The 20,937-nt window shown below is 43.5% G+C and overlaps 4 protein-coding genes across 7 annotated transcripts; 1 reads left to right on the forward strand and 3 right to left on the reverse strand.

Annotated features, from left to right (window-relative positions):
- Window positions 1-1,746: 1,746 nt before the first annotated feature.
- LOC112878921 (succinate dehydrogenase subunit 3-1, mitochondrial-like) lies at window positions 1,747-4,487 on the reverse strand. The gene is made up of 3 exons (XM_025943192.1): window positions 4,235-4,487; window positions 2,873-2,938; window positions 1,747-2,332 (listed from the first exon to the last, which is right to left on the reverse strand). The coding sequence occupies exons 1-3, from the start codon at window positions 4,470-4,472 to the stop codon at window positions 2,043-2,045; spliced, it is 594 nt and encodes a 197-aa protein (XP_025798977.1). The 5' UTR covers window positions 4,473-4,487; the 3' UTR covers window positions 1,747-2,042.
- A 3,370-nt stretch (window positions 4,488-7,857) lies between these two features.
- LOC112889188 (protein LOW PSII ACCUMULATION 3, chloroplastic) lies at window positions 7,858-11,628 on the reverse strand. 3 transcript variants are annotated; one of them, XM_025955699.1, is made up of 9 exons: window positions 11,469-11,628; window positions 11,205-11,381; window positions 10,112-10,159; window positions 9,986-10,025; window positions 9,558-9,658; window positions 9,158-9,350; window positions 8,960-9,058; window positions 8,650-8,767; window positions 7,858-8,289 (listed from the first exon to the last, which is right to left on the reverse strand). In XM_025955699.1, exons 1-9 carry the CDS (start codon window positions 11,541-11,543, stop codon window positions 8,166-8,168), a joined length of 975 nt encoding a protein of 324 aa, XP_025811484.1. In that variant the 5' UTR covers window positions 11,544-11,628; the 3' UTR covers window positions 7,858-8,165. The 3 variants fall into 3 exon arrangements, with proteins under 3 accessions (XP_025811484.1, XP_025811479.1, XP_025811491.1); XM_025955694.1 differs by having other exon boundaries at window positions 9,965-10,025; XM_025955706.1 differs by lacking the exons at window positions 9,558-9,658; window positions 11,205-11,381; window positions 11,469-11,628 and adding an exon at window positions 10,598-11,164 and having other exon boundaries at window positions 10,112-10,168.
- Window positions 11,629-11,667: 39 nt separating this feature from the next.
- LOC112889172 (pentatricopeptide repeat-containing protein At4g02750-like) lies at window positions 11,668-14,794 on the reverse strand. The gene is made up of 2 exons (XM_025955662.1): window positions 11,876-14,794; window positions 11,668-11,775 (listed from the first exon to the last, which is right to left on the reverse strand). Exon 1 carries the CDS (start codon window positions 14,733-14,735, stop codon window positions 12,753-12,755), a length of 1,983 nt encoding a protein of 660 aa, XP_025811447.1. The 5' UTR covers window positions 14,736-14,794; the 3' UTR covers window positions 11,668-11,775; window positions 11,876-12,752.
- A 102-nt stretch (window positions 14,795-14,896) lies between these two features.
- LOC112889180 (beta-amylase 8) lies at window positions 14,897-20,576 on the forward strand. 2 transcript variants are annotated; one of them, XM_025955673.1, is made up of 10 exons: window positions 14,897-15,397; window positions 15,631-15,852; window positions 16,266-16,343; window positions 16,598-16,801; window positions 17,176-17,370; window positions 17,599-17,763; window positions 18,399-18,659; window positions 19,202-19,414; window positions 19,494-19,716; window positions 19,942-20,576. In XM_025955673.1, exons 1-10 carry the CDS (start codon window positions 15,032-15,034, stop codon window positions 19,968-19,970), a joined length of 1,956 nt encoding a protein of 651 aa, XP_025811458.1. In that variant the 5' UTR covers window positions 14,897-15,031; the 3' UTR covers window positions 19,971-20,576. The 2 variants fall into 2 exon arrangements, with proteins under 2 accessions (XP_025811458.1, XP_025811466.1); XM_025955681.1 differs by having other exon boundaries at window positions 16,269-16,343.
- Window positions 20,577-20,937: the final 361 nt, after the last annotated feature.

Below are 20,937 nucleotides of genomic sequence, written 5' to 3' on the forward strand. Positions count from 1 at the left end.
CCCCCATACATGCATTCGAGTGTATTTTGAAGCAGCTTTGGCACATGCATGTACTGCAATATATTGTGCTTGCGTCTCGATCTCCTTGCAGCACTCTACTGCTTCTTTCAGAACTGAGATTCCCATTGTTGGCAAGGATTATTGGCTTTGGCAGCTTGAATTAAGTTAATTAAATGGCATTGGCATTGTTGGCAAGGATTAATGGCATTGTTGGCAAGACCATTTCTTAGAAGGAGAGATTCATGAGGAAGACTTGCACTAAAAAAGGAGACATGGGGTGAACACTCACGAAAGGAAGTAATAAATCTAAATCTACTTGCTACTGCAGGAAAAATTTCAGAATGTTTAGGTGTTGTTTTTTTTTGTTGATTTTCGAGAGATCGAGTCGTTCAAGGTAGATAGAATGTTATTGTTATATGAACAACTTGTAAATACTATCGTGCATTTACTAAGATATAGCTGCAGTAGTGCTCTTGTTCTTAATAATAAATATAATAATGATGGACTGATGGTAACTCCGTCTGGATGCTAATGATGGACTGAATGACGATCTTGGTTTGAATTAATGGGACATCTACATCGTGGAAGCTAAGCAAGTCCTTTAACATATTATTACAGGGCATGAACGTGCGCCTGTTCAATGCACCCAAAAAATTAAATGAATAGTGCTCCTTCCGTCCATAAAATATAGCAGTCCTGTGCACATGTTGAGCCCTGTTGCCCATATATGCAGCACTAATGCATGTATTCTTTAGCCAATGTTTCAATCTGTGTGCTGCCCACATATACACCTGCTAGCTATACTTGATACTTCTAATTTTTAGTATTATTTTACATGAAGTTAGTATTATTTTACATGAAGTGATCATGTGAATCGCATCTCCGACTAACACCGTAATTCTAAGCATTAAAAGTGAACACTAATTGAGGCTCCTTTTTTGGCTGAACACTAAAAATTTCAGACTGCAGCGTTTGGCATGCTGCAAGTTCTGAATAACTGAGAGAACACGATTATTCCTTGCAAAAAAAAAGATCGAAAAGGACAACGAAATGACGGACATATATAGTTTTGACCTACCCAAAGCCGGCCAAAGGTCAGGTCTGGCTATAAATTGATAGGAGAAGTTTGATGCTCCAAAAGGTAGACGATGGAACATTTCTTTCCATCGCACTTGAATATGCTGTTTCAGTTCTCAACTCAATCTCCGTCTCCATGCGCTTGAGCTTAGGCTTGGGAGTCATCAGGAATCTGTAGCCCTGGATTCTGAAGTGAAACTGTAAGTTACTGATCATGCCAACACGTACGCGCAAGGTCACACTTCCAAGTAGCCGATCTGCTGTGGCATATCCACACAAATGGTCTTTATATGCTTAGGCTGTGTGTTTCATGAGATGTTCTCTCTTTGTTTCATGCAGGTGCAACGGGTACCAGCTTTCGCTGTTTTCTGAAGAATGAATAGGAATTGGAAGCTTAATCCGGAAGCCAAGGATATTCGGCAGAATGGATCGTCACAAATCTGTACCAACATGAGGCAGCTCGGTTTGGGAACTGATACATGTAACAACACTCCTTCCATTCCCAAGCAACAAAAGAAAAATAATAAAAAGTCAATCAACGGAGGCGATTCAGGATCGCAAGCGATTGTCCCAATTCTATCTGCGTTGGCACTGGGCTGTTACACATTAAACACCACTACAACAGGTACGTTTGTAGATATACTACAATCCAAGGAACTGATACGGTGATAATGTTCAAGAACTTAAATTTCACGACCTCCAGTTCAAAACCCAGAATTCACGTCTTTACTGTAAGGCGTGCATAGAAATCGATGTTCTCACCAAATTTGCAGAACCTCATAACCATGTACATTTAGAATGAGATCTTTACACTGATCATTTGATAGTCTTACTTATTAGCGAAGTTTGCAAGCATGACAAAGATATTATTCCAACCATGGACAGTCGAGTTTGAAGGTAACCCAGATGATGAAACAGTCACAGAAATGGGAAACAACGCTTCTCGCCAATGCAGTAGTTCACTCTCAAACACCAAAAATCAAGCTGAACTTGGTGGCAAGAGGGACGGATATGATGGCAACTCCCAATGCGACACCGAAAATACGGTGCGAGATTGAGAACGTAGCGCTAAACTGTGGCTTCTTCAGCGGGAGGTGGGGCGACAATGGGCGGTTCGCAACAGGAGATGACAGGGGGCGGCTTGTGTGCAGGGTTCGGCTTCCAGTTGGAGACATATTTGGTCGCAGGGCTGCTAGAGGCGAAGATGTGTAGCCCCTGGCTTGCTCAAGATTTGAGCTTGAGTTACCAAGAGCACCTGAAAAGATTAATGCAATAATTTAGAATGGCTAATTGTGTGGACTAAACTGCATACTTCTACTGAGCATAAGCATAACCAAAAAAAAGGAGGGAAATCTGACTGCATTCCACTAAAAGCACATGTAAAGATGCACATAATTTACAAAAGACGATGCACTATATCCAAATAAAAAGAAGAGACATAATTGAAATGGTTGAAGCCACAGGGTATGGATCTTTTGCTTCCAGGTCCCACAATATTCATGATGAACCATGCGCAACTTTTACCTACCAGATATAATGACGCAAGATGACTCATGACCTATGGACATTATTGACCTTCCCTTGAATTAAGCTCTACCTGCCAGACTACACTCTGTATGTCATTTACAACTCATATTAGTAAATACTAAATAACCTAAATGACAATATACTTGGAAAAGTCCTAGTGTGCTTTCAGCCTGCCACTATCTCCTAACGAGTATGTGGTGTTGCTGATAACTCAAAACTAAGCCAGAAGCAAATAACAAAATAAGTGCAGGTCTCCAGGACTGCTTACAACGGAGAGCAAATGGCACGTCTCTCAAGGGCGCAAATCGAGTGTTGCTGTTATACTTCTCCATTGCTGCACATCAGCCAATAACCATGCATTAACATAACACAAAATCACAGTTTGTTAAAAAAAATCTGAAATATCACAGTTTAGGATGCAACTTGTAACTACATTTACAGAAGTCAACTTTGGAGAACATGATTGAAACACTAAACCCCAGTATCATTGCAGAAATTTGCACAAAATCAACTATTGATAAAAACATGCAACATACTTGCAAATTTCAATCCTAATACATAATTCGTATCAGGGTAAGACTTAATATGAGTGGTGGGACATTCATTTGAACCCAACAAAAACTTTGGGAGAGAAAAACAAAACTATTGACCCCACACATAAGATGGATCAGAGCATTCATCCGAGGAAGGAACATTAGGACTTGACATTAGAGGGCTCACAGCAAAGACATTCATTCGGTGTTACTTTAAATACAAGTTTGCAAATTTATCAGTGCCAGGTTGTTAATGCAATGATTGCCACAAAATTTTTCTCAGCATGTCTAAGCTCATTATTGCTGTATCTTCAATTTCAACATGCTAGTAATACTACTAAGTTTATGCCTGTAGTTCTCAGTAGCAGCATATTAGAGTGCTTAAATTTTCATAAGCACTAGATCTTAATCCTAAGCACATCACATAGCTACCTTGTCTCACTATGGAAAACAAAGATTCATCCGTAATACCACTAAGTTTTATGCCTGTAGTGCTCAGTAGCAGCAAATTAGAGTGCTTAAATTTCCATAAGCACTATATCTTAACCCTAAGCACATCACATAGCTACCTTGTCTCACTATGGAATCAAAGATTCTTCTTCAGTTTTCTTGTCCGCTAAAGCTGAGATCCCAAGGTGCATACATATCAGAATGAAAAAAAAATATTCATAAGGTGTTGTATACACATTTGACCAACAACTCAAGAGTTGGGTGCTACATTTCCCACCCCTCCTCTATGATCAGCAGCAGTAGTAGGTAGGGATTTGTGGACGGTTCAATGTGGTATAGTATTTATGATAGACTCACCGCCATGCATGGTGTAAATCAAACCGATTGCCATTGCAGTACTAACCATTGAGACATTTGACAGACAATTCACGCAGTTCGGCGGCCCTTCCCCAATACCCTAAGATCAGGGGCGGCCCCAGCATAGGACACGGGTGTACACATGTACAGCCGATAGTTTTTGCAAACGATTAATCGAAGATAGAAGGTAATCTACTGTAACTGGATCGGATCCGAATACAAATAGATTTGTTAGGGTTTGGGGGTGCTCCGTCTCGCCCAGCAGAAGGAAAGAGAAGGGGCGGGCATACCTGGTGGATGCTCGTCGCCGGCGAAGGGCTGGGCGAAGACGTGACGAATGGCGCCGCCGCTCGCCCGATCGTCGCCGCCAGGGAAGGAAGAACAAGGCAGGATAGAGAGAGAGTCAGAGAGAAGGGAAAGGGGGGAAGAAACAGAGATGAGCCTGAGGCCCCGAGCCCTGAGCGCCCTGAGGTGGATCTGAGCCGAGCTCGAGCGAGCCTGCCACCTCGAGCTGGAGTTCGATAGCATCCCGAGCCGGGGTCGATCTGAGTCCCGCCGAGCCTACAGGCAAGCTCGAGCTCGGCTTGTGATAAGGTTCAGAGCTCTCGACTCGAATAGGCTTGTCCACTGCAGATACATTTCAGAATAGAGAAAAACTTCACTACTTTTTTTTCGACAGCAGACAGAGGTACCAACTGGTTCCGATCTCATTAGCCCATTGTAGGTGAACCACATACATTGATGTTTGCAGCAATAACGCTTTCACAAATAAAGCAGAGTTTGTCACAACGCAAGTTCTTGGAGCTGAATAATTGAAAGAACATGGCATTATATAACTTGCTAGGAGATGTTTGGTGGCTCAGAAAGCTACATGGGCTGATAGAACATTTCTTTCCACCGTACCCTGCTTGAATATGCTTCAGTTCTTAGTTCAATCTTCGTCTCTCTGCGTCTGAGCTTAAGATTGGGAGTCATCAGGAGTTTGTAGGGCTGTATGATGCAGATATCAAATATAAGTTGCTACTCCTGCCAGCATAGAATGCTATTCCACCATGCAAGAAACGCAAGGGCAGTATCAATTTGTAGCTTATCTTCTGCTCATAGGACCAAATCCGAGATTCCTTCCTGTTCTGTAGGTGCTGCAGCCATCTCAGAACCTGTTCTCTAAACGACCGGATGTTGCCATGCTTAGATTAGAATCTCAGTCGATGCTGGTTTTGCCAAAGATCCGTGATGAAGTCGTGCTGATGTGAAGAGCTTCGGACGCATCAAGAACTCATCTTGTGCTCTCATGTTCGGCAGCACTTTCCACCGATACTTCTTAAGGTCTCAACCCATCTTTTTCTGTCATGCCCCTAGGCGCGCCACTGGCTGTAAGGACCTGGATGTGAGGATGATTCTGTTATCTGTAGCTCTCACCAGATAAAAGAATTCAGTGGAAACTTCTTCCGATCAATAGTTCGATCCCCTAGACTGCTCATCACTTCCAGGTAACACCAAACTGGACTCCAAATTGTGACCGATCCTCCCCCAGTCCAGTAGAAACGTTCTCCACAGCTCAGATTGTGACCAAGGCATATATGTACTGTAGAGAACTTGAATATGCATGCTACAAGCCTACAACGTAGGCATTACTCGTTTTTTGTCAATAAAATTCTCCGAACTAGTTTTACAAACGTCCACGATTCAAGTACGTACCAAAACAAATGTGTCAAGCCATAAAAAGATCGAAAACAAAAGGATCACTTGGTGATGTTGGTAGGAACGCACTCTAAGTGCAGAGTTTGGCATGCAGCAGAGCGCACATGCTGGCACTATTGTCAGGCGCTCAGGCTTCAAGTTCACGGCCGGTCTGCAGGACAGCGACTTAAATTGCCATCGACCTCCCCTGAGGCCAGGCCCGGCTAAATAGACGAGAATGGTAGAGAGCATTTCTTCCTACCCTGCTTGCTGGAATCTGTTACGGTGCTCAGCCGATTCTTCGTCGTCTCTCCACGTCTGGCTTAGGCTTGCGAGTCGTCAGGAATCTGTAGGGGCTATATATACCCTGAATAGATGGAATAAGGAAAACATCCAAATTCGTTTCAGTGCAGCGAATCACAAGGATGATGCTTGATGCTAAGTGGGCTTAAAGATGCATGGGCTTAGGAGCCATCAGGATCTCAGCATATGCACACATCCTTAATCGATCATCGCACTCAGCTTCCTGGAAACGATTCTTCAAGGCTACCAGCACATGATAATTGCCAACCAGACGCTGCTCGTTGATGCTCTTTCTAATCGTGTTTCTCATGCATGATGCGGCGCTGTAGGTTGCAGCTGAGTCCTTTATCTTAGCTTCTTTCTTTTGACAAATCCAATCTCTGTCTGGTTTCCAAGTTTTAGGTCGTTAGTCGGTTAGCATGGAATTCTCACCATCTCGCGCAGAGTTCACCCTCCAGGCTCCTGGCTTAAAAATGCTGGTGCATCCTCACGTATCAAGAACTCTCAGTGCACGCAGAGTATGTTGCTAGTAGTAGTAGTACTGTTTCATGCATGGTGCCTTTGGCTGGATTCAGTATCCAACATCACATATAGTAGCTAAATGTGGACTTGTTTTTGGTTAAAAAAATCAAAATCCTGGTTTTTTTGTGATATCCAAACAGTAATAGATAGAGGAAATATAATCCTGGAAAGAACTGAAACATGTCAATGTGCTAGCCGCAGCGGCCATGAACAGGTTCTGGAGTTGTGGACGTGTGATGACGAGAGGGTATATAGTAGCAGCTGCGACGATTCGGTCAAGTACCGAAAGGAATGTCGTCTCAACAGAAAAACAAAAGGAAAAAGGAAAAAAAAGGATGATCGATCACGATGGTCTGGACTTTTGATGGTTTTGCAGCGATGCTCTTAATTCAGACGTGCTGATCGATCACTTGGCAGGCTGCAAGTTCCTGCCAAGAATGAACATGGTTTTCCTATTTCTACGGATGAAAAGGACAGCAAAATCAAGTTAAATTATTGCTTTAATAAATAGGAGACGGCTGGTGATTCAAGACCTACACATTTCTTTCTTCCCAACCTATACATGCTTTGGATCCGCTTCAGTGATCATCTCATTCCTCTGTCTCTCTTCGTTCGAGTTTGGTTGCAGGGCTACATGCATCCTGCAGAAAATCGTGTTTGAGGTTGTTGTCGCATCTTGCAAACAGGCGCAGGGGCGCGGTTTGAGTAGCTGATCCTGTTCTGATATGCATGTCTACATGATGGTTAAGGTCCATCCGTCCATGTTAACCTACTTGATTGCTTGGGTGCTCGTCTCATTCTCCATCTCTCTTCGTCCAAGCTTGGGCTTGGGAGTCGTCAGGAATCTATAAGGCTATGCCCTGAAGAATGAAGAAATATGGTATGTTGCTACTCCGGCTTCGCTTCTTGTTATAGACTATAGACTAGTATCATGCAAACAGGCTCAGGGGGCGGTTGCAACTTGCAAATGAGGGCTCAGTGTTTAAAGCCCGTGTGTTTCATCATCAGGCTCTTCGTTTTGTGCAGGTGCAGAAGGTCACAAGCGTGACCCCGTTTCTCCAGAGAAGAGCGCAACCTCTCTGTGGCGAGGATAGAGCAAAGGATCACCAGGGTTACAAGTTGAACGGGGTGTTCGCAAGAACACAACCTACTGCAGGAGTTGCACCACATGCTGTAAGTTGGACAACAGGGGAAACCTCGTCGGTTTATTGGACAGGGAAACCGGTTCGAAGTGGATAGCAGGATACCTGTGCCTGGCTAGGAATAAGCCTGAGGGTTCAGCCCCGTTGTCACTGCCCCTCCCGTGTTCCAAAAAGCCCCCAAAACCATCTCGATAAATAAGCAAATAAATAAAGAATTGGAATTTGGCCGATGGCACCCTAAATTCATCATATCTGTCCACGCAAAGTCGCAAACACAAAAATGGAAATATGATGTGTTCAGTAGTTCTCAATCTCCCTACACAAAACACGATGCTCAATGGGCACCATTCCATAGCGACAATGTTCAACTTAGAAGTAAGCACCTTCCACTCTCTTAGTGCAGAAGTATAAACCAAAGCAGTTGAAAAATGTAGATCAGAGCGTGTTGGTATCTTTTCTACCTTCCTATGTCGAACCAAAGAAAAAGCAGCCACAAAGCACTGTCCAGATAACAGTACATGACTTCTTTTTTGTAAACATTTTTGTTGACACGTAACTCTTTGACAGATCCTAGCTATACAGAAGGAAGGATGTCGAGGGCCACTTCCTTCAACGAAGGCATTTCCTCTTGCTGATGCAAGCAAATGTAGCTGCCAGACGTTGCTTTTCTCAGGACCTTCCAAGGTCCAGGATAGCACCTGCCAAGACAATATTGTTTGGCACAATGATGAGATGTCTAATCTTGGTTTACAGAAAGATATGTAGTCTTTGTGCCATCACAAAATCGTATAGCAAGGTCAGTTTTTTGCTTAAGTCTAAATTACAGTTAGCAATAAAGTTAGGATCCTCTGTGAAGTGTGACAGATGAGACCTTTCATAGTGAAGTTTGAGGACCACAATAGTTAGCATTTCATTTTTAGCAATTTCGACTAATCCGGAAATGATATCTACAAAATTCTGGGTAGGAATCTATGCTAACCTTGCTCATGTAAATAAATACATGTGATGATAGATTTGAGGAGAACTAATTGTACCAGGCATAGGATTAGAATGCAAACCTGAAAAGCGTTCCCCCTTTGACTCCCTTGAAATTGTGAATATAGTAAACTGCGTCCAGTTTCGGGAGAAATGTTTTGGAAAGCACTGCAAGTTTAGGGTAGAAGAATGACGGGTAGTCTTTGCTAGTCAAGGAATTAGAGTTCACAAGCATACATTTAAGTGTAGTCAGCATACGATGTCTTCTGTTGAGAAAGGTGCTTCTCAGTGCAAGATGTTCCCATAATGGACAATGTAGAACGACGTGGTTAACATAGATGAAACCTTTAACTAATGCATAAGACAATCTTCATATATACAGAAGAAGGATACATCCACTTCTTATTCGGTCTAGTTCTCCATTGAATATTATCAATTTCCGGTTGGTCCCAACAACTGCATCCTTGTAAAGCTCTTCAACCACAAGCATTTCTGTAAGCCACCATATTACTAAATAGGTAAGCTCAAGTTTGATAGATCAGTACTAATGGAGGGGATATCCCAAACTTAAGCAAAAGAGAGAATGCAAACCATTGACATTGAAGTAAGGATAAGCCACAAGGAATGTCTCATCTTCTGGTCTGACACGATCTGCCATTTTCACTTTTGTTGTAAAACCAAAATCTTCAAATAAGGATGGTTTTGTTAGATAATCTAGCTTCAGTGAACATCCTTCAAAGGCTGATTGTCTTGCAAAAGTAACCTCATTTGCCTCAGGAAAGAACTGAAATGTGTGACATAGGAGCAATGGAGTCAACCAGGAGTTTTCAGTTGATAAAGGCTAAGGCAGAACTAGTACATCTACTTGTGCTATCTCTCATAAAATTTGCCAGAGGCAAACCAGCTTTTGCTATTTCAGCATTCCTAAATGATGCCGCAATCATTCACAAAAATACACATTAATGACTAGAAAATCCAGATAAGGACATACTACTCTGGTTCTAGTAGCTTTCTCTGCAGGTACAAAGCGATCACAAAATTCTCTAATGAGAAGCATGCTTCCAGTCATCTCATTTCCTCCCTCACCATCACCTAAAAGCAAGAACAGAAACAAGCTAGAGCATTTCCACCTGAAGTAAACCAAGGTACTCCCTCAAATAAAAAATGTCGTTTTCGAGTTTCATACTTTTTAAATGTAAATCATCACAGAGCTTCTAGGCACATGTTCATAATTTATTTTTACCCTTGTACCTTTCTAACTGAATGATATCACCTCTCATGAATGAGGTATCTTTTGCAATGTGTAATGAGTGAAGGGCATCCTGCTTCAATATTTTCTTAGTTCATGTGCACAAGTCTAAAACAACTTATGTTCAGAATCTGGGAAAGCAGGTATACAAAAGGTCATCGCTCTTGAACCTGGCACACTTTGTAGTCCAGCTGTAGGGAACTCGATTTCCTGTAACATGTCATGTCAGAATCTCTTGATTGTTGATACACAAAAAAAAAGAAATAATCCAATTCAATGATCAGATTGAAGCTGACCAGTAGCTGTTTTCCATCCTTAAGAGCTGATTCAGCAGCTTCTTTAGCCTGAAATCACTACAGGTATATCCCGTTAGTCATCCAATTATCTGGTTTCTTCACAAAATAAGCACGACCAAAAGTACAAATAATTGCTGTCATCTAAAAGGCACAGCTAAATGCAAAGGATACAGGTGAAACAGTGGTGTCGGAAAGTTGTGGCGAGCTGCAGCAGACAGCAGCAGGAACAGTGGCTGTGTAATACCAAATAATAAGGTACTACGTGACCGGGATAAGGACGAGATCGCTCTCATCAACGCTGGGTTTCTCCCAATCACCAGAAGACTGATCATGGGTCCCTTTATATACAGGGAGGACTGACTTGACACCTAAAAAACTAACCTTGACTACTATGGAATCCAACTTTATCTCTATCTATAATTCCCTAAAAACACCTAATCACTTTCTTAACTAGACGAGGCCCACCTTCATTTGACTTATTCCTACCTAAAAAAACTCGACCGGTGGGGGAAGAACCACCCCCACGGCGTTGCAATTAAGAAGGGACCGTATGACCCCGGCCGAGAAAAATCCCCGAACCCTGGCCCATGCCCATATAGGCCAAACCGAACTTGGGCCGGCGTATACCGTAACCCAGGCCGGCGCACTGCACCGTAGCCTGGACCGGCGACGCACCACAGCCACAAGCCAGCGAGCACAGCGAGGGGGTTTTTTTTGGGTGCAATACCAGGGTTGGAACCCTGGTCAGTGGGCACGACCACAACCAGCCACACCTGCCGTATGGACCTGGCCAATGGACAAAACACATCCCCATAAAAGTTTGTCATTTAATAGTTAAATGGCATCGGTAGTATATTTAAAAGAAATCGTTATCAAATAACTTGCCTTGTTTGAAAAGTGAAGCTCGCATACTTGAGACACAAATTATAAATGAAAAGTTATTGGGGGTCTTGTCCCCCGTTGAGTTCTCCAAAAAGAGACACATACTTGCAAAGCAACTAAGATAGACATGCAAAATTGGCAGTGTGTCACAGGATCATTCACACCCCATAAAGCTAGCGACTTTCAGGAATTGAGTTCTCCCACCAATTACCTGCATCAGAAGTTCTGGGTAATCACTTGGGAACTTTACATCAGACACATTGCGAGAGCCCTGGTCTCCAGTGACAGCATGAACTTGGACCCCGATTCTTGAATTTCTTCTTGCCACACTGAACATACCACCAGTGCCATTGCCATTGCTGATTGTAGTAGGTATCCAATTAGAGACCTTTGAGAAACAAACAAAAATAATAAGAAAGGCTAAGAACAAAGAGGAATCAAAGAACAAAAGTATAGATTGTTTGGGAGAGTGTACTTGTTTATTGGGAAAGGGAGTTTTGGAGGTAATTGGAGGGTAAGCCATGGAGCTATAACTGGTTGCCATGGCCATTGAAGCCTGGGGTGGATGGATATGTGCGTGGGGACTGGGGTGGGGAGAGGGAGAGAAGGTGAGAGAAAGAGAAGGTGAGAAAATATTGAAGGGAAATAGGATAGCAATCTGTTTGTGGGGCCTTACCGCCTTACTGTGTGGTCTTCAGTTGCTGTGGTGGGGACCATCTTGTCTGTTTGTGTGAACATGCTGCTCTAGGTTCATAACAGACTTTCTGCCCTACGGCCCTACCCTGCATATTTTAAAATCTTAATTACATTAGAATATAATTATAGTAATTATGCGCATAGCAGGTTCTCAGAAAAAAATTATTAGAAATTGAATTGCGATACCCTTCTTAAAAGATGGAAAATCAATTCCATTAACCACTGATATGCAAATTTCATCTGTACGCACATTCTTTCCTTGGCACCACATCAAAATGATAACCAAGACCGTAAGCTGGGATTTCTGCTTCCTCTCCCATTGAATCGGCACTGCTTTCTTAGCTGATAAGAACTGCATCAACTGGCACCTTAGCTCTTCTAACTGCAGAAGCCACAAGAAAGCTTTTATTGCTTTGCATTTGAAGAAGGAATAAGCCCCATATCCATCCATCGTCCAGCAGGTCAGGCAAATTATGTCTAGCTTAACACCACTCCTTTTGACATTGCACCTCAAAAGTAAACTGTTCTGGGTTAAGCTCCACAAGAACATTTTGAATTTATTTAGTACCTGCGTTCCAAATACAAGACCACTGAACACTAGCATAATCGGAGTGATTTGAGGATGAAGCATTTTCTCGTTGCTCTATGAACATGCACTTGTATGCCCAATTTACTGGAAAAACATCCTTCAGATCAGGGACATATTCAGATAAAATATCAATTACAAATTCTGAGTTCCACCTGCCTGTCGGATCGATTTTACTGAAAGGATCTGGTTTGAGGGTCCAGTACTTCACCTTGACTAACTCTGTCAACCATGGACAGCCACCAGGTTCCAAAGGAAGTTACCATGATGCTGTTTTGAATTGTGATCTTGAAGGAATCATCACAGAAGATTTGAGTGAGATCCACCCCAGCAGGACCGCATAATTCTTCCCAAAGACTTTCAATTAGGACATTCATAGCTTCTACCATATGTCAGTGTTTGAAGGCATGTGGTTGTGAATGGTCTCAAAGAAACCATCTGGATTCCTTTTGATAACCATATCAAAGGATGTTGCATTTAACTTGCCTCTTCTATCAAAACAGAAAGATTATCAACTTCTTGGCATATTTGCTCAATCAAAGGATGTGCATTATCATTTGATGAAAAGGAAACAACATCCCCCTTCAGCTCAATCCAACTACACCCAGTCTCCTTCTTCAACCCCCGCTCTTTCATGAGTCCTCTAACACTGGCAGCACTGCTCCACATCTCTTTAGCAGCATATATGTTTGACAAGAGGGTATACATTCCTCCATCAGTAGGTCTAAACTGAAGAACATTTTTTGCTACGAGTTCCCCAAGCTGGATATTCCCATGAGCATTGCATGCACTAAACAGAGTCTCCCATGCATTTATTTGAAGGTTGGAAGGGATTTTTCTTGTAAAATCATAAGCCTGGTGTACAAAACCTGATCTTCCTAAGAGATCAACCATGCACGAATAGTGATCAGATCTTGGAATCAAGTTCCAATCCTGTTTCATACTTCTAAAATAGCGGCAGCCTTCATATAGATACCCTTTGTGTGCACAAGCGGACAACACACTCAGAAAAGTTGAATGATCTGGGCTAAATCCATCTTTGGTCATCCTGTCAAAGAGTTTCAGAGCTTCCGCAGCTAGACCGTGATAAGCATATGTTGCAATCATGGCATTCCATGTCACGGTATCCCGTTGCATAATCATCTCGAAAACTTGGGAAGCTTCAATAATTAGCCCACACTTGGAGTACATAGATATTAATGAGCTCATCACCAAAGCATCATGCTCAAAGCCGGTTTTGATTGCGCAAACATGCACCATTCTTCCATATCCAAGAGCAACAAGAGACGCACAGATAGAAATAACCATGCTCCAAGTGGCTTGGTCCGGTTTATATCCTCCTCGGGTCATTTCCAACAGCAGACTTAGTGCTCCTTCATCTTTGTACCCAGAGATCAAAGTGTTCCATGATGTCTCATCTTTCTCTGGCATTCTCCTAAACCAGGTATTTGCACTATCCATGTCCCCTTGTTGGACATATCCTTGCAAGATTGTATTCCATGATACCAGATCTCTATCAGGCATGTCAGCGAACAATCTCAATGCATCATCCAACCTCTCACTCATCACGAAGCCACCCATCATTGTGTTCCAAGCAAGGATATCACGGTCAGGCATGTCCTGGAACAGCCTCCATGCGGCATCAACATTTCCATTCTTTAAATACCCACGCACAATGGCTGTCCAAGATACAGTGTCCTTTTCAGGCATCTCATCAAAGAGACTCTGCGCAACCTCCATCATCCTAGCCTGCGTATAGCCTGTGATCATGACATTCCAAGAAACAAGGTTCCGTCTCTGCATACGACCAAACAGCTCCTCTGCATCTTTCAGGTGACCATGTTCAGCATAACCTGACAGCAATGCATTGCACACTGAAGTCGATGGTGAAGGCACACAGTCAAAGAGCTCCCTCGCTTCACGGACACGCTTCCTCTTCATATACCCGGAGATCATCGTCAGCCACGACACGTCATTCCTCGTCGGCATCGCATCGAACAGCTCCCGCGCCCAGTCGACCATCCCATTCCGCACGTAGCCTGAAATCATCGCGTTCCATGAGACCACGTTTCGGTCCGGCATCCGGTCGAACAGCTCCCTGGCCTCCGCGACCCTCCCACAGCGGGCGTAGCCGGTCAGCAGTGCAGCCCATGAGACGGAGTTCCTGAACGGCATCGCGTCGAACACCCCGCATGCGTCGGCGAGCATCCGGTTCCTGACGAGGCCCGAGATCATGCAGTTCCACGTGAACACGTTGCGCTCGGGCATTTCGTCGAACACACGGCGCGCCTCGCCCACCCTGCCGGCGCGTAGGTACGCGGTGATGGCCGAGTTCCACCGGACGATGTCGCCGTCATGACGCAGCCGTGGCGGTAGTGGCGGGGGTGCACTAGAGTGGAAACGTCGGAGGTATAGTGAAGCGCGGCGCAGACGCGGAAGGTTCTGGAAGGTTCTTAGCATGTTCAGAAGCACCAGGCTGGAAGAGACAGGGGGTAGTAGACTACTTACTACTAGTAGAGGCCAGCCACAGCCCAGAGGGGAACGGGAGGCTCAGTTCTCTGACAGCTACGACGCGCACCGTCTGATCAAGTATAGGCCACGATCGAGTGGCACGTGGCAAATGGGTCCAGTCCGGTCGTGGTCAAACCGCAGAGGAAGCCCACTCCACGAGCGCCCACACCAGCAGCTGCGGGCATGCGGCGCCTCTAGCTCGCGGCCGCAGATCGGCGCCGGCGCCGGCGGGGTGGCAGCGATCCATGAGCATGAAGCTCCCGCACCCGCCGCTGGGGGAAGAGGAGCTGTCCCCGCCGCCGCAGCGCCGGCCGCGCGGCTTCGCCTCGGGTCCCGCGCCGTCGGCCGGGGCCCCGCCGCGGAGGCGGGGCGATCGGGAACGGGAGCGGGAGAAGGAGCGGACGAAGCTGCGGGAGCGGCACCGGCGCGCCATCACGAGCCGCATGCTGGCCGGGCTGCGGCAACACGGCAACTTCCCGCTCCCCGCCCGCGCCGACATGAACGACGTCCTCGCCGCCCTCGCCCGCGCCGCCGGATGGACCGTGCACCCCGATGGCACCACCTTCCGCTCCTCGAACCAACCACCCCTGCCTCCTCCTCCTCCACAGTTGGTCCGTGCACCCTCTCCCAGCTCTCTGCTTTTGCATATGTTGCTTACTGCTTAGGAGGCTTGCAATTTAGTTTCCTTTGTTCTTCTTAATTACTAGATACTGCAGTCTCCGCATGCTAATTTTAGCACTGTTGTGCGTGCTTAGAATCCATGTATTATGCCAATGGATAAGTTTCTCAGGAAAGCTTTAGTATTGCTGTCCTAACAGATTGTTGTTGGTGTTATTTGTATCAGGGAATGTTTCAAGTTGCTTCTGGGGAAACGCCAGCTTTCATCAACACTCTGAACAGTTACACCATCGGAACACCATTAGATTCTCAGGCTTCTGCCCTACAAACAGATGATAGTCTGTCGCCATCGTCACTAGACTCAGTTGTGGCAGAGCGAAGCATTAAAACTGAGAACTTTGGGAATTCCAGTTCGGTCAATTCTCTCAATTGTATGGACAATAATCAGGTGACCTTCATCTTGTGTTGGAATAAGCCCATTATGCTGATATGCTGCCACAAAATACTTGTTATTACTGCAATATGCCCATCATGCTCTACCTCTCTTTTGTGTTGCTCAAGCAAGCTCATGTACATCTCTCAAGGAAACAATGTTTGATTTGACATAAATTGATAACATAATTCTGCACTTCATCCTGCTGATAGGAACTCAGGGCCTATTGTATTGTTCTTTGTAATGACTTGTGGTCTATGTGTTCCTTTCATTTATCAACCACTGCCATGGCCACATTATAGCTCACAATGTTCTAGTTCCAGCTTGCAATAGTGTTCTAGTCTCGTCGTTGACGATTTCAGTAGTACCTTACCATTTTTAGAGACTATGCTAGACTGACAATGTTTCTCTGACTGTTGAATCTCTAGCAGTTACTGAGATCATCGGCAATGTTGGCAGGTGATTACACAAAAACTCCATATATACCAGTTTATGCTTCTCTGCCTGTAAGTTCCCAGCAAACTTCTTGATTTGCTGTCTGATATGATAACCTGGTGGTGTCAATTTGTTCATTTATTATCTATCTTTAAGCAATCTTGCCTTTATTTGACATGTTATACGTCCTTGTTAAGCTTATATGCTTTTAAAATAAATCATGAGAACTGAGAAGCCAGCATCAGGATTATTTCTGTCAGAATGTTCTCAATACTTCCAGAGTTGTGACCCAGCACCAAGTTCTTGCTTTTACTGTTTCCTGCAGATGGGCATTATCAATAGCCACTGTCAATTGGTAGACCCAGAGGGTGTACGTACTGAACTAAGGCATCTGAAGTCTTTGAACGTGGATGGGGTCATTGTTTACTGTTGGTGGGGGATTGTGGAAGCATGGATTCCTCGCAAATATGAGTGGTCTGGGTACAGGGACCTTTTTGGTATAATTAAAGAGTTCAAGCTGAAAGTTCAGGTTAGGAATTCCTGTCTAAATTTACCGTGCATTATTAGTACTGATTTATAAGGCATTGATATGGAATTCTGGACACAATATGTTAAAGATGATTAGTCGTATTATTTCAGTCTGTGCTTGATGTCCTAACTCCTATAGGAGGACAAATTCTAAACAAATTATAGAAACTTAAGGGACTTTGATTCATAGACTTCTAATGTCTATGACATAAAAGGAATGGACCTCTAGTTTATATGATGTATTTTCTATCAACCATCGAATGCAGCAAAATACTTTACATCCTTCCAAAAGAAAGTTCTGTAAACTTTCCCACTTCTCCTTTTTGGAGACCTGTTTACATTGGCTAATGAGTGTTCTTTGACAAACATCTTTAGGTTGTGTTGTCATTTCATGGATCTGGAGAGACTGGATCTGGTGATGTGTTAATCTCTCTCCCAAACTGGATCATGGAAATTGCAAAAGAGAACCAGGATATATTTTTCACGGATCGCGAAGGGAGAAGAAACACAGAATGCCTTTCCTGGGGGATTGACAAAGAACGAGTCCTTCGAGGGAGATCTGGCATTGAGGTATTGGGTCATCCTTGGTAAATTTTCTTCTCTCTTCACCATTTTTTCTCTTTATCATTTTACAAGGACTAGGGCAGACATTCTCCTTACATTACGTTGGTTAGTTCATCATTTTCCCATCTTTCTGCCCTGTGGTACCTACCTTCTACCCATCTTTCTTGTTTATGCCATACTCTAAGTGAAGGAAAAACTAGTACACCGAGGCTTAATGAGATTATCTATCTGCAGGTGTATTTTGATTTCATGAGGAGCTTCCATATGGAATTCAGAAACCTATCCGAAGAGGGTCTTATTTCTGCTATTGAAATTGGATTGGGTGCTTCAGGGGAGCTAAGATACCCTTCATTCCCAGAAAGAATGGGCTGGAAATATCCTGGTATTGGTGAGTTTCAGGTATTTACATGCACTTAAATACCAAATTCAAATTTGCAAGGGTGTTCTTTCAGGACTAATCTTCCAATTCCATCTTTTCCCCTTTCTAACTGGTTTGTTCTATTAAGTGGACATAAGGAGGTATGAACCTCATATTTTTCTTGAATGAATCATATATAATTCACTATGTGTGTCATGGTAGTTATTAAATACCAGCAAGGTTTGTAGTGCATCACCATGGTGAGTACGGGGCACTTAAGCTGCTGAGATTCTACAAGGGATTTGCAGTTCTTGCATTAGGATAAAGAGGCATACCTCCCAGGAAATATGTTAAAGCCTGTCAAAATAAAGAACATTTTGCACTCGGAAACAGGTTCTCAAAAGGCTGCAATAGATTTGGCCATTATGAACACCCTGTCTCTGGGTTCTCAAAAGGCTGCAATAGATTTGGTCACTATGCAACACCCTCTCTCTCTCTGTCTGATCTATTAATTAGATTCCACTGTCCAGTGTATGACTTGAATTTAACTCTTGGATTACTACTACAATCTAGTGTTAAGTGCATCTCTGATGTATAATCGTGCAATGCATATAACTTTATATTTTCTTTGGGATACATTGGCTGCATTTCCTATATTGATTTCCATTGTTGGCAGTGTTATGACAGGTACATGCAAAAGAATTTACGCCAATCAGCACTCTCACGGGGTCATCTATTTTGGGCACGTGGACCTGATAATGCTGGCTATTATAATTCAAGACCACATGAAACTGGCTTCTTTTGTGATGGAGGTGATTATGACAGCTACTATGGACGTTTTTTCCTTAACTGGTATTCTGGAATCCTCATCGATCATGTGGATCAGGTTCTCTCGCTTGCTGCTCTTGCATTTGATGGAGCAGAAATAGTTGTGAAGGTATGTAATGCTGGTTTGCAGAATTATTGTTTTGATTCTGGAGTACCATTCTTCTCTTGCTGATTTCCTAAGAGAGCATGTACCCTTTGGTAAATTTCCTGTATGAGATGTTTGTTGGTGTCATGACCCCAACAAACTGCAGAAATGTAGCATAAATTTTCTAGTTTATTCTATATTGAACCACACTGCTCGAGTGTCTAAAGCGTCTGTGTCTAGAATATGGTTGATAGGTTACTCAGTTCAAGTCAAACTTGAATGATAGAGATCCACCTACACCCTGGATCTTGAGGAGTTAATCAGAATGCCAATCATTAGATTGAAGGAGGCTGTCACACGAAGTTGGTTCGCAGGCTGAAAATAAACTGAATCTGTTAGTCTTGGACAAACGTGTGAAAATCATGTTACCATGCATTTACCTGATGCTTTGCCTGTTATCACAATAATACAATAGATACTTACACTGTATAATTTACTGCCCTGATAAGTCGAACATTTGTTTTACTGTTTGGCTGTTCCATAACAAGGTAAACCTCTTTCATCAGATTCCATCTATCTATTGGTGGTACAGAACTGCAAGCCATGCTGCAGAGCTTACAGCAGGATTCTACAATCCTACAAACAGAGATGGATACTCTCCGGTTCTCAAAATGCTCAAGAAGCATTCTGTAATTCTTAAGCTTGTCTGTTATGGGGAAGAGTTTACAGTTCAGGAGAATGATGAAGCATTTGTGGATCCAGAAGGTTTAACCTGGCAGGTAAGATGCTCTAACTTCCTCTGTAGTCAAGTTTTATAAGTTTGCTGAGCTAATTTCTGTACACACAAAATTTGTGCAGCTGATGAATGCAGCATGGGATCATGGGCTGCCTCTATGTATAGAGAGTGCTCTTCCGTGTCTTGATGGTGACATGTACTCTCAAATCCTTGACACAGCGAAGCCTAGGAATGATCCTGATCGCCACCATGCATCGTTCTTTGCATACCGTCAGCAGCCTCCGTTCCTTTTGCAGAGAGACGCTTGCTATCCAGAACTTCGTACATTTGTCAAGTGTATGCACGGTTAGTATCAGTTTTGTCACTTCATAACTTATCATGGTCATAGTAGTGTCTTTAACATAGTTCTTACCTATTAATGACCGTTCATGACTTTTTCAAGCTATGGGCTAAGATGTGATATATATATATATATATATATATATATATATATATATATATATATATATATATATTTTGAAGACATAGAAGGTTATGAGTCCATAACTGTGTAGATGATTTTATTCACAGGTGAGGCTCCCCAGAACGGAGAAGGTTGAATTCCCTTGGCAGTATATGTTGGCCCCATAGCACAACAGAGGAGGTGGTTTCAGATTTCAGCCACATTTCAAGCGGATATTCAGATTCACTGCTTTATTATTAACTCCTAGGTTCTATTCCAGTTGATGTCTGCAAGTCAGCCATTTACGCTTTGTTTACTGATCAAACTGAGCATGCCATCGCAGACCTTTTATAGCCTCTTATGAGAGAGAGCATAGCGCATGCTGTAATAGTTATGGAGGAACATGGAGTTTGGCAACATTACAATGGAAATGCCATGCTTGTGCCAGAAAAATCTTGATATCAAATGCAAAAGTAGTCAAGAAGCCGGACCAGTGACCAAGCAGATTTGAACCACTTAGTATATTGGAGACCTATGAGTTGTCTGATGCCAGATGAAAGGCACGATGGCCCCTGCCACTTATCCTCTTCATCCAGCTCAATCTCTGTGCCCCATGGAGCTGACTCTGGACGCCTGGACCCATAAACATTGCATCGGATGGTCGTGGGCGGCAGATGCGCCCTGCAAATTCAGAGCTCGGTGCCGCTCCTTTGTGCTTTTCAATTCTCATGAACGCTGTGGCAGCTTTTCAGCATTTGCTGAAGTATTTGGACACTTCATTTTCCAGCACTTTAAGGTTAGATGGAGTGGTAAACATCTACAATCGTGCTATACGTCCAACTCATTCGGCCGTCTCCTATCCGACCTGACGGAGTTGTTTGACGTACAAACGTCGGTTTGCAGCTGCCGTGAGGTCGTACCAAAGTCGGACAAAGTAGTCGCACGTATAGCATTTCCGAAACATCTACTACTCCAAAAAAAAAAGTGGTAAACATCTACGAGTACCGTGGCAGTATTTTACACTTATATGCGACCGTATAAATTTGTACACGCACGTTGGTGTCTCACTGACATGTTGCATGATGAATTGTTGTTGAACTGGTTCAGCTCGACGTCCCGGAGAG

This window comes from Panicum hallii, chromosome 1 (assembly GCF_002211085.1).
Source record: "Panicum hallii strain FIL2 chromosome 1, PHallii_v3.1, whole genome shotgun sequence".
Classification (NCBI taxonomy): domain Eukaryota; kingdom Viridiplantae; phylum Streptophyta; class Magnoliopsida; order Poales; family Poaceae; genus Panicum; species Panicum hallii.